The 15939-nt window shown below is 39.7% G+C and overlaps 2 protein-coding genes across 5 annotated transcripts in view; one reads left to right on the top strand and one right to left on the bottom strand.

Moving 5' to 3' along the window:
- Positions 1–8363, top strand: part of TRAPPC8 (trafficking protein particle complex subunit 8) — a 91811-nt gene extending 83448 nt beyond the window's left edge. For all 4 annotated transcript variants that reach the window (XM_063299231.1, XM_063299232.1, XM_063299230.1 and 1 more), the window contains 3 exons: positions 4612–4757; positions 5846–5935; positions 7393–8363. In XM_063299231.1, coding sequence (XP_063155301.1) covers positions 4612–4757; positions 5846–5935; positions 7393–7627 — 471 coding nt within the window. In that variant the 3' untranslated portion in view covers positions 7628–8363. The remainder of the gene's footprint in view (positions 1–4611; positions 4758–5845; positions 5936–7392) is intronic.
- Positions 8364–9280: 917 nt separating this feature from the next.
- Positions 9281–11648, bottom strand: CATSPERD (cation channel sperm associated auxiliary subunit delta). The gene has a single exon (XM_063299959.1). It carries the CDS (start codon positions 11597–11599, stop codon positions 9281–9283), a length of 2319 nt encoding a protein of 772 aa, XP_063156029.1. The 5' UTR covers positions 11600–11648.
- Positions 11649–15939: the final 4291 nt, after the last annotated feature.

The raw sequence follows: 15939 nt of genomic DNA, 5'->3' as shown, positions 1-15939 counted from the left end.
GCTACCCACTTTCCCTTTACAACGCCCCATCGCCTTTACACAGCTGGATGGGTCCATGGCAGGGGGCAAACCAGTCACCCATTTCACAGGGCGGGTGTCACTGCAGCTGGGCAGCCACCAGGAAGGATTGTCTTTTGTCGTGGCTCCAGTAGGGGGTCCTTTGGTGGTGTTGGGGGTACCTTGGTTGGTTCAGCAAAATCCCCAAATAAACTGGGTTTACCGGACTATCACGTTTAGGGATGGGTTCTACCAAGCGACTGAGGGGAAGGATGCCCCAGAGGAGATGGTGGGGATTGCGGCAGCTGCGACTCCGCATGTCCCGGCCCCTCCTCTGGAAGGCTTGCCGACGGAGTACAGGACTTTTGCGGATGTGTTTGGCGAAAAGGAAGCCGACCAGCTACCCCCCCATAGAAAGACGGACTGTGCCATTGAACTGGTGCCTAACACCCAATTGCCCAAGCCCAAGATTTATTCCATGACCCAAAAGGAACTGACTCTGTTACGGGACTTTGTGGACAAAAATTTGGCGCGCGGATTCATCGAGCCAGCGAATTCACCAGTGGGGGCGCCGGTCCTCTTTCGCCCAAAAAAGGATGGGACATTGAGACTTTGTACCGATTTCCGCGGATTAAATGCCGTCTCAATTTCCAATAAATATCCCTTGCCATTGATCAAGGACATGTTGTCACATCTGGCTAAGGGAAAGATCTTCTCCAAACTTGATTTAAGAGAAGCCTACTATCGTGTACGAATCAAGGAGGGCGATGAGTGGAAAACTGCTTTCAACTGCCCGTTGGGAGCGTTCCAGTATAAGGTGTTACCTTTTGGTTTGGCTGGGGCCCCTGGGGTATTTATGCAACTGATCAATGAAGTACTGCATGAGCATCTGTTTAAAGGGGTATTGGTGTATTTGGATGATGTATTGATTTATACTGAAACCATGGAAGAGCATGTGTCTCTGGTGAAAAAGGTGCTGAGTAAGCTCAGGTCAGCAGAACTGTATGCCAAACTGTCTAAATGTGCCTTTCACCAGAGACAAATTGACTATTTGGGGTATAGAATCTCAGATAAAGGCATAGAAATGGACCCTGCCAAGGTGCAGGCTATCACGGATTGGGAAAGCCCCCGCACCCGCAGGCAACTTCAAAGTTTCCTGGGGTTCAGCAACTACTACAGATCATTCATAAGGGGGTTCGCTGAAATTGCCTTGCCACTGACGGAACTGCTCCGAACTAAAGGTGTGGGAGATACTCGGAGAGTAAAGAATCCAGGGGCGCTGCTGCGATGGACGACTGCTTGTCAAACGGCGTTTGAGCGCCTGAAAGCAGCTTTCATCAAAGAGCCCATTTTGCAACATCCTGATCCCTCCAAACCTTTTGTGGTACAGGTGGATGCCTCCGATTATTCCATTGGGGCATTGTTGATGCAACAAGACGAGACAGGATGCCTCAAGCCATGTGCCTATTTGTCCCGCAAGTTCTCCGAGACTGAGTGACGGTGGCATGTATGGGAAAAGGAAGCATTCGCAGTAAAAGCCGCGTTGGAAGCGTGGCGGCATCTGTTAGAAGGGGCCAATCACCCCTTTGAGGTGTGGACTGACCATAAAAATTTGGAGGCTCTCAGCACCCCTCGAAAACTGAGCCCGAAACAAGTCCGTTGGGCTCAATTTTTTAATCAGTTCAATTTTCATTTGAAGTTTATTCCGGGGAAAAAGAATTTCCTAGCTGATGCATTGTCAAGGCAACCTCAGGATTTGGGGGCAGCGCCAGAAGTGGTTAGCACCCTATGGACAGCGCCTCAATTGGGTATGCAGGCTGTGACGCGTAGCCAAACGCGCGCGCAGCAGCCACCCGCGGCGGACGCCGCCCAGCCGAACGCTTTGTCAATTCCTTCCCAGTTGCAACAAAAGTTTCTAAAAGAACTGAAAACCGATGCTTGGTTGCTTGCAAATAAAGACAATGTTACTTTTGACCGAGGCTTCGCTTGGAAATCCGGCCGCCTCTACGTCCCTGAAACCCTCCAAAAAGAGGTGTTACTACGTTCACACGATGACAAACTGGCAGGGCACTTCGGTTTTGTAAAAACCTTGCACCTTGTTAGGAGGCAGTTCTGGTGGCCAACATTACGTAAGGATGTCAAAGACTATGTTGCTTCCTGCACTGTTTGTGCGATGTCTAAGCGCAAGGTGGGGAAGCCCCAAGGACTGCTGCAGCCGGTGGCTGCCCCTTCTTGCCCCTGGGATGAAATCTCCATGGACTTTATTGTCGAATTACCACCCAGTCAACGCAAAACGGTCATTTGGGTGGTCAAAGACTATTTCTCAAAACAAGCCCACTTCATCCCTTGTGTGTCCATTCCGTCGGCACGTCAATTGGCCCGCCTGTTTCTGGTACACGTGTACAGGCTACACGGATGCCCCTCCCGCTTAATTTCGGATAGGGGCACACAATTTACCTCACAATTTTGGCGGGCGTTCCTCAAATTGTTGGGAACGAAGCAAGCTCTGTCCACGGCTTGGCACCCCCAGACGGATGGGGCCACGGAGATTTTGAATTCTACTCTGGAGCAATACCTTCGAGCTTTCGTGAATTATCAACAGGACAATTGGGTTGACCTTCTCCCCTTCGCTGAAGTGGCTTACAACAATGCGGTCCACCAAAGCACGGGCCAAACCCCATTTCGCGTGGCTCAAGGCAGAGACTTCGTACCCATCCCGGATTTGCCACAACCCCCTACCGGATCTACCTCATCCTCTACGACATCTACCTCACCGGGAGATTGGGCCACGCAACTGTCAGACTCATGGCCAGTGATTCAAAAAGCTCTTGCTGATGCCCAACTGGATTACAAACAGTTTGCTGACAGAAAACGTGCCCCTCCGCCGGACTTTCAAGTTGGTGACTTGGTTTACCTATCCACTAAGTTTATCAAGTCATCACAGCCTTCCAAGAAATTGGCGCCTAAGTTTGTGGGTCCCTTCCCTATTCTTGCTCAAATTAACCCTGTGACGTTTAAACTTGATTTGCCACATAACCTAAAACGCTTACACCCTGTTTTTCATTGCAGTTTGCTCAAACTGACTATTCGTTCTGACCGCTGGCATGACCAACCCCCACCTCCAACCCCCATCATGATTGATGGACAACAACACTTTGAAGTTAAAGAAATTTTAGATTCCAGACGCCTTCGCAATGCGTTGCAGTATTTGGTCCGTTGGAAGCATTTTCCCCATCCGGAATGGGTCGCAGCACCAGATGTGGCTTCCCCTATCCTCGTTGCCCGTTTTCACGCTGCTTATCCCACAAAACCGGGGCCCTGAAATTTTTTTGGGGGGGCGGTATGTCATGCTCGCCGTTTCAATGCCTTTGAGCCATCGTAACGTTTCTCATGTCATTAATGCGTTGCGTGTTTCATCTCTCATGGGAGGATGGTACTGCTTATCTTTTGGCTTTGCTTTGGAATGTTTTTCTATTATCTGTTATGTTCAAGGTTCCTTTCCCAGGCTAGCACGTCTGACGTTGGCTAGCACCTGGACCGGGCGGGGCTGATGTAACGGGGCGGGATACGTGTGCACTGGAGGAGTTTTAAGTTTGTATTTGGCGCGCTTTTGCTCATTCTCAGCTTTCTCTGTATTTGCCTTTAGTTCCCTAATAAATCAGATTTTACACAGCAGCCTCTTGTGAGTCTGAGTATTTGGGCTAGGGCAATCATTACAGCAGTCCACAGAGTACAGTGGAGTCCACATGTCCATAATACAGAATTGTTTATGGAACAGTGATCTGTATGGGAACATTGTCAGAAGGTAACCTTTTTTCTGACTTCCTCACAGACATAATTTTTTAAAATCATGCAGATGAAATCCTTGATAACCTTGGAACCTTCTCTTCCTACAATGACATCAATAATAATAACGCGCTGATATTTGAAGAAAGATAATTGTGTTTAATTTTGTACAATGTAGAGATTGGACCAGCTTCTGTTTACTTAGTGAATCATATACATTGATCAGGAATACTTAAACATCTGCATATTACTGAATATTTGCCAGTGGAGGTTATTAACCTTTCTCCAACCTGATGAAATGAAGTCTAGTCCACAAATATTTATATGATACTATTTTTTTTTAGTAAAAAATGTAAAATAGAAAACAAATAATTGCAGGTGGATATTTTTAGGAGTGTTCAAATTTTTTAATTTAAATCATTTTGAACTTAAAGCATCTCATTTTGAGTTGAAAGCCGCTATTTCACATTAGAAACAGGCTGTTTCAATCATAACTAAAAGTATTTCAGGCTTAAAAGAGTGTTGCATTTGAAACTGAGCTCTTTTGTGCTTCAAACACTTCCATTTGAGTTTAAAGTGTTTTGCACATTATAGAGGCAGTCATTTAATTATGTAAATTTTCACCAGTACTCTGAAGTGTCATCAGATATATGACCACATAGATATAGTCTTACACATTGTTTCTATTTTTTACCTGCTGCACTTGATTCATAAGTAGAACCCACTGACTGACTTTCATTTATATGGTATAATCTGTTTCTGTCATAATGTAGAATTCTAAGGGTTTCTTGAACCTAAATAACATTTTCTGAATACTTTTTGTTACAGGAATCGTCAGAAATAGGTCTCTCAACTCTTTTTCGCCCAGAAAGTACAACAATACCAACCAGGCCATCTCTGGATCAGTTTTCTAACCTTATTAAAACTAGCCTTCATTATCCTGAAACATTTAATCATTCCTTTAATCAGAAAAGGTTTGAATATTTCTTTCTATTCTTGATGGGAACCAGCATCACCTTCTACCCATTTGCCTTCCTTTTTCAGAATTATGAATAAGGCATGAATTATGATAATGTGACATAACCACTGCAGAGCATAAAGTATTATTTATACAAGTCTAACCGTGAGACCTCTTTTCTCCATTGAATGTGAACAAATACATTTGCTTAGGGAGTGATTTGCTTGGGGTCTATTGCTAAAGAAGTACATCTGTGCTGATGAGGTGGAAAGGATGAAAAAGAAGTTCCTTCTCTGCAGGGTTTGAATGCTATTACAAGTACTGGCCCTAGCTTGATTCCTTTCCAAACAACATAGAACACATAAAACCCACAATCAATTAATTTCTCCGGCTATTCCATTAAACTCATGGTCTGCAAGTCTTTCAAAAGACCTAAAATAATTTTCGGCTAACCTTCGTGATACTCTCTGAAGTTACTCTGAAATTCTAATTTTTAAGAATTCATAGCTCTTGCTGTTCTGTTCACTATCCTCACCTTAAGAAATACTTCCTAGGTACAGCTCTAACAGTAATTGACACAAGTCTTTGCATAAATATAAGAAGTACAGTACTCTTGAGAGGCAGTCAGTGGATTGGATCCAAAGTTGCATTCACTGGAAATTTTTCTTCAATTAGAAGTATGTGTTGCAGATTCTTCCTTGCTACTGCAGTCCTGTGCCTTCTGGGAAGCTGCTCAAGAGTGAGCAAAAAATGCCACCCCATCCTTTTTTCCAGTAGAAAATGCTTACTGAATCCCATTCCTTTTATGAATGTAAGAAGCCCATTCCTATGGACATACCTAGATCTAACACATAGTGTCTTGTTTACAGGAGATGTGCAAGTTGGTGATTGGAATTCTGATAGAAATCTTTCAAACGAAGTATCATTCCGTTCATCCCCCAAGTAGAATATAGTTTTTTCCCCCCAGAATATTCCATTTCTGTTTGGCATTTGACAACAGCTGTATACCCTGTTTAAAGCTAGCACATTTCACTGGTTTTTTTAAAAAGGGGTGGTTGTGCTCTGCAGTTGATTCGTTGAAATTGATACGACTTTTCTTTGCAGCCTTTGCATAGTTCCAGTTACTCTTCTACTTTCAAATTGTTCTGAAGCTGATGTTGATGTGATAATTGATCTGCGACATAAAACAACAAGGTAATTTTTTACAGTCTATAAGCCATTTATACTTGGAGAAGATTCATTGAATTAGATTCCTGGAGAAGATTTATTGGAGTATTATTTCCTGTCTGTTTCTAAGAAATTTAAATGGCAGAGCTTACCAAAACACATTTCTAATTTGTATTTGGTTTAATGTTTTTACAAGTTTCTGGTGGAGTATCACATGGTGCATGTTTAGTTAGAACTAAGAATTATTGGCTGATACACCTAAATACCTCCACAGGATGTCAGCCTTAAGCTGTTAGCCAAAACCCTTACTGGAATCCCATTAAATCTGGTGTGCTCAAGATTGGATTGCTAGTTTTAAATAAACACTGAAAATTGCTGATGATGTCTCCGGTTTACAAGGAAGCAATTGTGTAATATGTATATTCAGTACAGTAATGGATATTATGTTGGATTTAAATTGGAGAAGCCTGGGCTCAGTTTCTAGTCAGCTTCAGATTCCTAGCAGTCTTGGCCCAATTAGTGTATTTCAGCATAAGCTTCTCCTCAGGATGATTAGAATGGGTGGGGAATTTCCTTGGAGGACACAAGAGGTAAGAATATATAGTTGCATACAAAGCTTTAGGCCCCCTGGTCAAATTTTATGTTTCAACTAATTTCTAAGTGAACAGAAGCTGACAACAGTCTATATATATATGGGACAAAGCTAAACACAACATCTTGCAAGTTTGAATGCATACATAACCTTTATATGCAACTGTTTACACATTCAGAGTAAGAAACCAATGGATATGGCCGGTGCAGAAGTTTGGACATCCTCTCAGATGATAATTTGTAATATCAGCTTTGGCAGAAATAATCACTTCCAGTCATTTTCTGTAGCCAGCTAAGAGTATTTCTGTTCTTGTTTTTGGGAGGTTTTACCACTCTTCCTTGCAGAACACTTCTAGTTCAGAAATCTTCTTAGGTCTTCTTGCATGCACAGATCTCCACTGATTTTCAGTATTCAAATCTAGGGATTGTGAAGGCCATTTCAAAGCCATTCCTCTTTCTTTTCTGAAATCACTTCATGGTCAATTTGGAGGTAAGTTTCTAATTTTACTGAAATATCCAACCTCTCTTTGAGTTCAATATCTTCCCTGTCACATTTGCTGTTTTCATATTTTAAATCTGTAAGAAATTGCATGTTAAGAGGAAGTATGCGTTCACACTTGTCGAAAGATAGCATGTTTAACTTTGTGCCATGTGGCAATTGTGTCAGCTTCTGTTCACATACAATTTGACCTGGGATGCTTAAGCCTTTTCATGCAATGGTAATAGTTTTCCTAGAATTTTCCAGTTTATGGTTTTTTACTCAGTGGAAATATTTTACAGAAAATTCTCAGTCAACATCCATGAGGATGTTGTCATGAGGACACATAATACACTGTTTACACCAGGGGTATAAGCAGGAAGAAAATGTGACCCCTGTGCTTTCTCTTTTGCAGTCCAGAAGCCCTTGAAACCCATGGTTCATTTACATGGCTTGGGCAAACACAATACAAGCTTCAGCTAAAAGCCCACGAATTATCTAGCCTGCAGTTAAAGGCCTGCTTCGTTCATACTGGAGTGTATAATCTTGGAACCCCACGAATATTTGCCAAGCTTTCAAATCAGGTTACTTTATTTGAAACAAGTCAACAGAATTCAGTACCAGCCCTGATTATTATCAACAGTATTTGATTTATGGTTTGTTTTAAAAACAAAACAAAAAAACTACTGTTATTTCTTTGAAATTACAACCTTGGCGTATAACCTGTTAAAAAGTTGTAGATAAAATTCCCACATAATATGATAACATGCCTATTTCTCTTTCATAATACCAGGCACATTGGATTTCAGTTTCTTTTTAGAAAATGTTTCATAAGTTAAATGGAAATAACCACATAACTTTTAAGACTCCTCATAACAAAATTGGGAAATCTTTGGACCTTTACTGCTGAGAAAAATTTACAGCATGTGTTAATATTTGTGGCTGCATTAGATGGCAATTTAGGAAAAAGTTCCTTGTTGGCTTTTTTTGATTAAGCCATAGATTGATAATTATATCATGTTGTTTCTGTGAAGTTAGTAGGATCCAATTTTTTCCAGTCCAATTTTTCTGTTTTTCATTTTCACTTTTTAAAAAGGTGAATTTGAGACTCCTCATATACTGATAAAGCAATTCTCATTGCAATTGCATATATAACTCCACTTAATATTCTACAATTTTGAAAGCAGTTTGAATATTTTCTCATTCATCTCAGTACAAATGCACTGTTTCAAACAAAGAAATGTTTTGTCATTTAAGTTCATTCACTTTATTATGTAACTAGAGCAATTCAGTTGATCTGTTTTTTTAAAAAGTTAAGCTTTTCAAGAAATGTATTATATTTATAACAAATGTGCTGTAAATAAAATAAAATGTGCATCATATTCACTACATTCCCCACGCTGATTTTTTGTTTAAACTCTATGAAATGAAAGTATAAGGATGTTCAAACGTTTTGTGCACAGAATAACCAGTTTCAGTGATCAATGTCCAGCCTGAAATGTGTGTTCTTATAAGTTCAGGTTTTGTGCTAGGGAAAGTGGGGAAAAATAAGGTCATTATCAGCCATTAAAAAGGAAGAAGAAATAAAATTAGTCTGTAACATTTACCTAAGTTATTAACATAAACTTGTCATTGCAGTCTATGATTAGCACTTAGGCTCTTTTTGCTACCTGGTTTTTTTAAAAATTCTCTTTACAATAACATGCTGCAATACAAAGCATTGGGCTCTAGCAACTACCACCAATTTTGTGATAGGATTATGTGTGCACAAGCCACAACAGCTGGATCAACATAGGAGCCTAATTAGGATACTTTCTTATGTACACACGGATCTTAATACAGACAGATTTTGTGCATCGTACCTGTATGTGCCTTTGTAGTATTGGGCCAACATTCCCTCCTAATGAATGTTTGGAAGAGGAAGCATATGTCTATAGAAATTCATATCCAACCATAATAAAGTTGAAAGTGTTTGAAATTTAGATCTACCTGGAATATGGCTTACATGTTTACAGAAAGCTACTGATTATTTACTGTATACAATTAGAAAAATACCCAAACCTCTCATTTTCAATTATTACCAACAGGCCTGAGGAGAGATGGTTATTCCTGTCACCATTAATGTAATAAATATTCTTGAAAATAATTTGATGAAATGAGATAAGATATGTACATACATACATACATACAAATATACCAATAATTACACTATATTCCTATATCAAAGCCAGGGAACAAAGAACAATTTTTTTAGTATAATTAAACCCACATTTATTGTTCTACATTGTTGTGAAATGCTATGACTAAACTTTTTTCATTCTTTCATTCTCCTTTAGTAATTTAGGAAAATAATAAACCATTAGCATTGTGCCAAATATGAGAACAAGAAAACTAATCAGTGCTTTTCCAGCATTGACCTCAGATTTTGGGAGGGCTCCATAAACATACACACTGAAAGTGGCGGTAAGGTTACAGTAGCTATATAAGCTATCTACAATAGTAATGTGGAAGACATAAAAGCCATTGTACTGTGGAAAAAGTATTCTATTTTTTTCATCCCTGTTTAGAACTTGGTACTTTGAATTAGGTGATGGTGAAGATTTGTTTTTTCTGGGCTCCTTGCAACTCACGTAATTATATCTAGTCCATGCATTTTGTGGTTTTTCTTCAGCTTTTAATTGTTTGATCCAGTTCTGTGCCTCTGACAAACAATTGGCCTCTACTTCAGTCAAGAGATAATCATAATTGTGCATTCCATGTATTTCATACAGTACAAAATCGGCAGAAACGTATTCCACAAATTTACCACTCTGCCATAATTCAAGTTCTGGAAGCCATGGTTTATTGTAATATAAGAGAAGGGGACATCGCCAACTGTGATAGTCATAGGTCACATTACGATCTTCCTGTTCTAAATTTTTTCTGCCAAGGAACAAGGGATCATATAGTTCCTTATCAATTGAATAAACATATTTCTGTAGTAGTCTTGGCTCAAAGAGACCTTTGCTGCAAGCTGTTGTACTCATTAAAATTCTGATTTTTTTCTTAGGTGGACACTCCACTGCAATAAGTGCTGTCAATGGATGCATGTCAATGCAGAATATTCCTTTGTTGTAGATGTCCACAGTAACACTTGATATCTTCTTTAAGGGTGATGTAATCTTTGTTTCTTCAATCATACTTGCTAATTGTTGCTCTTGTAATTTAATTTGCAAGCTATATTTACCGTTTCCATTAAAGGTATAGCCATCCTCCACAACGTGGGCCTCAAATGCCAGCACATGTGGATTGCTCAGAGTTACATATGGATAGGCACCAGTCCCTGCCTTTGGTACAAACGTGGCATTAAAATGAAGCTGCTGCTTTGTATCAATATAATACATCTTCTTATGGAAATTACCAGTGAGGATCTCCATTGGACAGGGTTGCAATGGTGGCTCCAGACTCATGAGCCTAGCCTGGATGTTGATGCTGCATTTATGAAAATGGTAATATTCAGATACATTGCTGGGAAGTGGACGGATGATGCTGAGTATTCCAGTATTTTCAAAAAACATAGCTTCACAAGGCTCATGGGGTGAGGAAATGATTTTCTCCCCTAAATGTACCATTTGGCTAGAGGTCATGTCCAGGTTTCCATAGAAAAGCTGAGAATGGGTGAGGGCTACAACCTCATTAGGGCTGGTAGCTGTAGAGCAAATATCTTCTGGAAAAGTTTGATTAGGATAGCTGACTGTGGGAAGTACAGTAACATCATCTGTTGTCAATCCATCATTCGCGGAGCGCATAATTGTTTTCGTGGTGCATATTACGATAAAACCTCTCATGCCAGGGGCAAGTGTGCTTTCAACATCATGTTCTTTCCATAAGTCTATGTTAAAGGGTGTTCCTGTTCCATCTTTCATGGATTCATTATCTCCATATGTGAAGTACACAGTGCTGGAATTACTGGTATTCTTGAGGAGCATTCCAATATCTCCTGAGGAAGCAAAAACATAGACACCAAGTAGAATGCCATCCCTCAGTGGTCTACTCTTTAAAGGTACAAATTCGTAGCCCCCATCTTTTGAATAAAAGATCTCACTGTTGCTAGCCAAATTGCCTGTGTCATATGCCACAACAAGATAACTGATTTTTTCACAGGTATCATCATATAGAGCGAAACAGCAATTGTAGGAAGCAAGTTGCGTAACTGGACTAGTGATCCCGCTTGCACGCAGCCACATGTCCCATCCCATATAGTAATAGGTAAAGACCTTTCCATTCACCACTAGGATAAGTATAACTGTGTTCACAAAAATAGCATCACTAACAATGGCAGGTGGGTCTGTATATTCGCTGGGCATGGTTAGAGGAAGAAGGCTGCTTTCAAAATTATCATGGCTGAGGAATACCCTTTCCCCAAGGTAAAGAGCTGGGGAAATACCAGAAAAAAAAAAATTTCCACATGGGTGGTGTAATATATGAGGGTGTGGGTGGCTGAAATTAAGCGGCAAACCTTGTGGTAGTATGACTGAATGGTGAGACCGAACTGAATAAATCAGTTCCTCAGAGCTGCATGGCCAGGAGTCAACTGCCATAACTGAGCACAGCCAAAACTTCACTAACAGGGACAATAACATGGTGTTGCTCCTTTGGTCAGTTTAAACGTAATACACAAGGACATAAATGTTGCTTCCACTGTTTCTGTTGAGGTTCCATTTGCAACAGTTGTTCTGGGAAATGGTTCTAGTAGGCAGTTGGCAGACTAAGGCTCTGAGGGGGAGGGGTACCAAGAAGAGGCCTGCAATTCTCTGGGGCAAAATGGCAGCCTTCTGGTGCTGAATGTGCTTGTACTGCAGATAAGGAGTTGTGTTTCACCGAATAACCTCCAAAACATTGTTGCCTAGAAACTCAGGCACCCCAAGTTTGGCATGGAGCTTGGTCCCTGAATTTGGGAAAGAGACTAACTTTGTAAAGTGGCTTTTTGCCTACCTGAAAACATGAATCACACAGCAATTCAGGCAAAAGCAAAAGCATTTATTAAGGGGGGAGGGGTCAAGTCCTTTTATAGGGTACAGAGACAAATGATACATACTTTTGGTATATGTGATTCATCAGAAAGCAACTAATCAAACAATAAAAGACATTGATTACATGTGAGAATTGAACAATAGAAAACATTAATTATAGATAACATTCCACAAGTGGCAAATTTATGGGTTATGTCACTCCCTTTCCCAGCTGGGTTTGTATCATCTTAAAACTTGCAGTGTATTCAAGGACTTTCCGAATACTCTATCTATTGTTTAGTTGCTGAAAAGGCTAGTTTTTGCACATAAAAGAAAGTAAGTTTGGGGTAAAAGGAAAACTTTCCTGAACTTCAAAAGAAGGCAAGGATGCTGTGCTAAAATGCTAATATCACCTTTATTAAAAAGCTAATAATGAAGCCTAAAAATTCCAGTTAACAGCATTATGCCTCACAATCCATAGTCTTTAATCAGGCTGGCTGAGAATTGTAGAGTTGGTCATACAGTATTGGAAGGCATCTGTTGTGGAAGGGTTCTGCATAGACCCCTAAAAGGCATTTTCAGGCAGAGTCTGGGTTTATATCTGTTCCATATTCACAATATGGCACTTCTAATATAATGATTCTTAAAATCTACATTGACCTTAACTTTATCATACCATAAAACCATGCCATCCAAACCACAGATAGTGCTCTTCTAGTTCTAAAATTCTCTTATTTCTCAGCAAAACCCACTCTTTCATCCAAAGCAGGCAGCAGACTGCAAAATACTATTTCAAATCAGGTAATCCCAATCCTCATTCCTTTGCATCTTGGAGTATTTTATATTTAACCCTTGGCTTTTTCCCTTGCCATACAAACCTAGAGAGCCAGTTTGGTCTAGTGGTTAATGTGCTGGGCTAGAAACCAGGAGGCTGTGAGCTCTAGTTCTGCCTTAGGCATGAAAGCCGGCTAGGTGACCTTGGGCCAGTCACTCTCTCTCAGCCCAACTCACCTCACAGGGTTGCTGTTTTGGGGAAAATAGGAAGAGGAAGGAGGATTAGGTATGTTTGCCGCCTTGAGTTATTTATAAAAATAATAAAGGCGGGATAAAAGAATAATAATAAATAAATATTTCTGCCATTGCTTAAATGGTACAACAGTTGTCAGAATAAATATTGTTTGAAACAAAAACATCATTCTAGGCAAAACATACATTTTTATCACAGAAATTCTCCCCAACAATGACAGTTGTAATTTCTCCCATCTTAAATCTTTCTTAATTTCATTCCATGTCTTAACTGTTCTGATATAACATACAATTCCTATTAGTCATAGTAATATCCAGATATTTAATTTTTTTCTCAAAACCAGTTTTTTCCATCAGTTCCATTTTTTTCCATTTCCATATTCTTTGTTAGCATCTTCTTTTGCTTATTAATTTTAAAAACAGCTAATACCCCCAAAATCCTTTTGTTTTTCCATTAATATTTCTATTCCTCCCAGAGGATCTTCTGGAATTATCACCAAGTCATCAGCAAAGGCCCATAATTTATATGTTTTTCTTTTAATACTCCAGCAATTCTCTCATCTCGTCTTATGTCGCTATTTAGTACTTCCAAAGCTAAAATAAATAGTGGTGACAGAGGGCATCCCTTTTTTGTCTCTTTCTGTATCTCACAAGGTTTTGTTAATTCTCCATTCACAATTATCTGTGCCTTTTGTGAAATGTAAATCAATTTTATCCCTTTAATAAAATTCTCACCAAAGTCCACATCTTCCAGAATTTTAAACAAAAAAAGTCCAAATTATCAAAGGCATTTTCTGCATCAATAAAGATCAATGCTGACTTTTGGTGGGGGATTGGCAACTTGAGACGTGTCTCCGCAATCTCTGCAGTAGACCGGGCAGCATGGACCCTTTTTTTGGGGAGGGGGGCTCAGGCAGTTCTTCTTAAAGCCCAGACGTGTTCTCCAGATTAAGGAGAACCCCAGGAATTGCCCCATTTGTTCTCTGGACAGCTGGGCACAGCCAGAAGACTGCAGAATGGCATATTGTGATCGACTGGTGAGTTAGCAGCAGGGAGGTGGGGTTGCCATCTTTTCCTAAGCCATGCTGAAGCCTCAAACGGACTCAAAAGCTGCCCACACCCTTTCTAAAACACCATTTTTTTCTTTTTATTTGTTAAGCTTTTTGCAACAAATGCAGAACCTCTTGGTGACTTTCATTATTTCTGGAAGTTATTAATTTGGCTTTTTAAAATACATATTATTCTTTTTAATTATATTGTTGGATTTAAATATTTTTGCCTTTTTACTGTTATTTTTTCAAAGTTTGAAGGATTACAAAGGAATTTCCCACTTCGTTAGGTCTGTGGAGCTGAACTTTGATCTATCTGCTTTCATTCATTTCATAGAGGAAAGTAAGGAGTGGCATCCCAAGGCCAGGAGGTGAGGGGAGGAAGATTTGCCTCTGGAGTGTCAATTCTTTTTTTTTATTATTATTATATCCTTTATTTATTAAAATTCGTTTACAGTTATAGTACAGTCTATATACAAAAAGTCATGGTACAACAAATATAGTAAGACAAAATAAAATATTTTCTATTAAGAGGAAAGAAAAAGAAAAGGAAAAAAAGGAAGAGTTTCCGACTATCATAGCTACAGATATACTTATATTTGCCTTTTGTAATCTCTTTTCTTTATTTACCCTTATATTACCGTTATTTCTATTTAACTAATTCATTAATATAAAAAACCCATAGTCATAGCTTCATTTTGTTCGGTTAAAAGCAGGTAATCAAGAAGTGGTTGCCATAATTCCTTAAATCTCAAAGTGTTTTTATCTTTCATCAGAAATGTCAATTTTGCCATTTGTGCTAAATCTAATAATTTAATCATTCTTCTATTGTTGTTATATGATCTCTCTCCCAATGTTGAGCATATAAAAGTCTTGCCACAGTAATCGTATATAACAACAAATCTCCATATCTTTTTCTTAGTTCTTCCTCCATTATTCCTAATAAAAATAATTCTGGGTTTTTTTTACTATATTTACCTTCAATTTTTTTTGAATAATCATATATATCTGTTCCCAATATTTCTTTGCTTTATTACAAGTCCACCATAAATGGTAAAACATTCCCTCCTCTTGTGCACATATCCAACATTTGATATATTTTTAAACATTTTTGATAATTTATCTGGCATCAAATACCATCGATACTGTTAATGTTTTCTACTACAGATTAAGGTTACTATGGTAACTAATCATTTTGGCCGGGTGCAGAGGTTGAATTCAACTGTCCCCTTTTCAGATGTTGATTTTTGCACCTGGGGGGAGGAACCTGCCTGGACTTGTTTTTAGTTTCTGTTTTCCTTTCTGTGTAGGCATGTAGCTGCTCTTAAGAGCCTGCAAGAATGCAGAAGCCTTTTAAATTTGTTTTGCTTTCTGTAAATAAATTATTTTTATAGAAATGCCTGGTGTGTATGACTTTTCTGATCTATCCTGGGCTAAAGGCTTTCCCAGCACTCTGCCAATAGGTTATGTGCCCAGTAAACAGCCCAGTAAAACCCAGAGAGAATAGAGAGATCAGCTCCATACCTCATGCACAATTTAAAGGCAGGGAGCAAAGACCTGTGAAGATTTTCTTTGGAGCCGCCTGGAGATTTTCCAGCAACTGCCGGTCTACAGGACAAAGAAGCCAGCTGAGGTGACTTGCAAAAGAAGGAAGAAGCCATGGTTACCTCCCAGCCCTCAGTGATGCCTCTGGAGCGCCTATCAGAGACCAACTATTTGAATTGGGCCCTGAAGATGGAGATGTATCTTTGCAGAGAGAATCTTTGGCTGCCAATTGGTGAGCAAACCCCCCGAAATCCCAGTGCTGAATGGCTGAGACAGGATGAGCGGGCCAGAGCCACCATTATCCTGGGAGTCGAGGACAATCAGCTAGTCCACGTGCGAGGCATGCAGTCC

This window comes from Candoia aspera, chromosome 3 (assembly GCF_035149785.1).
Source record: "Candoia aspera isolate rCanAsp1 chromosome 3, rCanAsp1.hap2, whole genome shotgun sequence".
NCBI classification, from domain to species: domain Eukaryota; kingdom Metazoa; phylum Chordata; class Lepidosauria; order Squamata; family Boidae; genus Candoia; species Candoia aspera.
The sequence above is the reverse complement of the archived record's forward strand: the minus strand, read 5'-3'. Positions and strand labels throughout refer to the sequence as shown.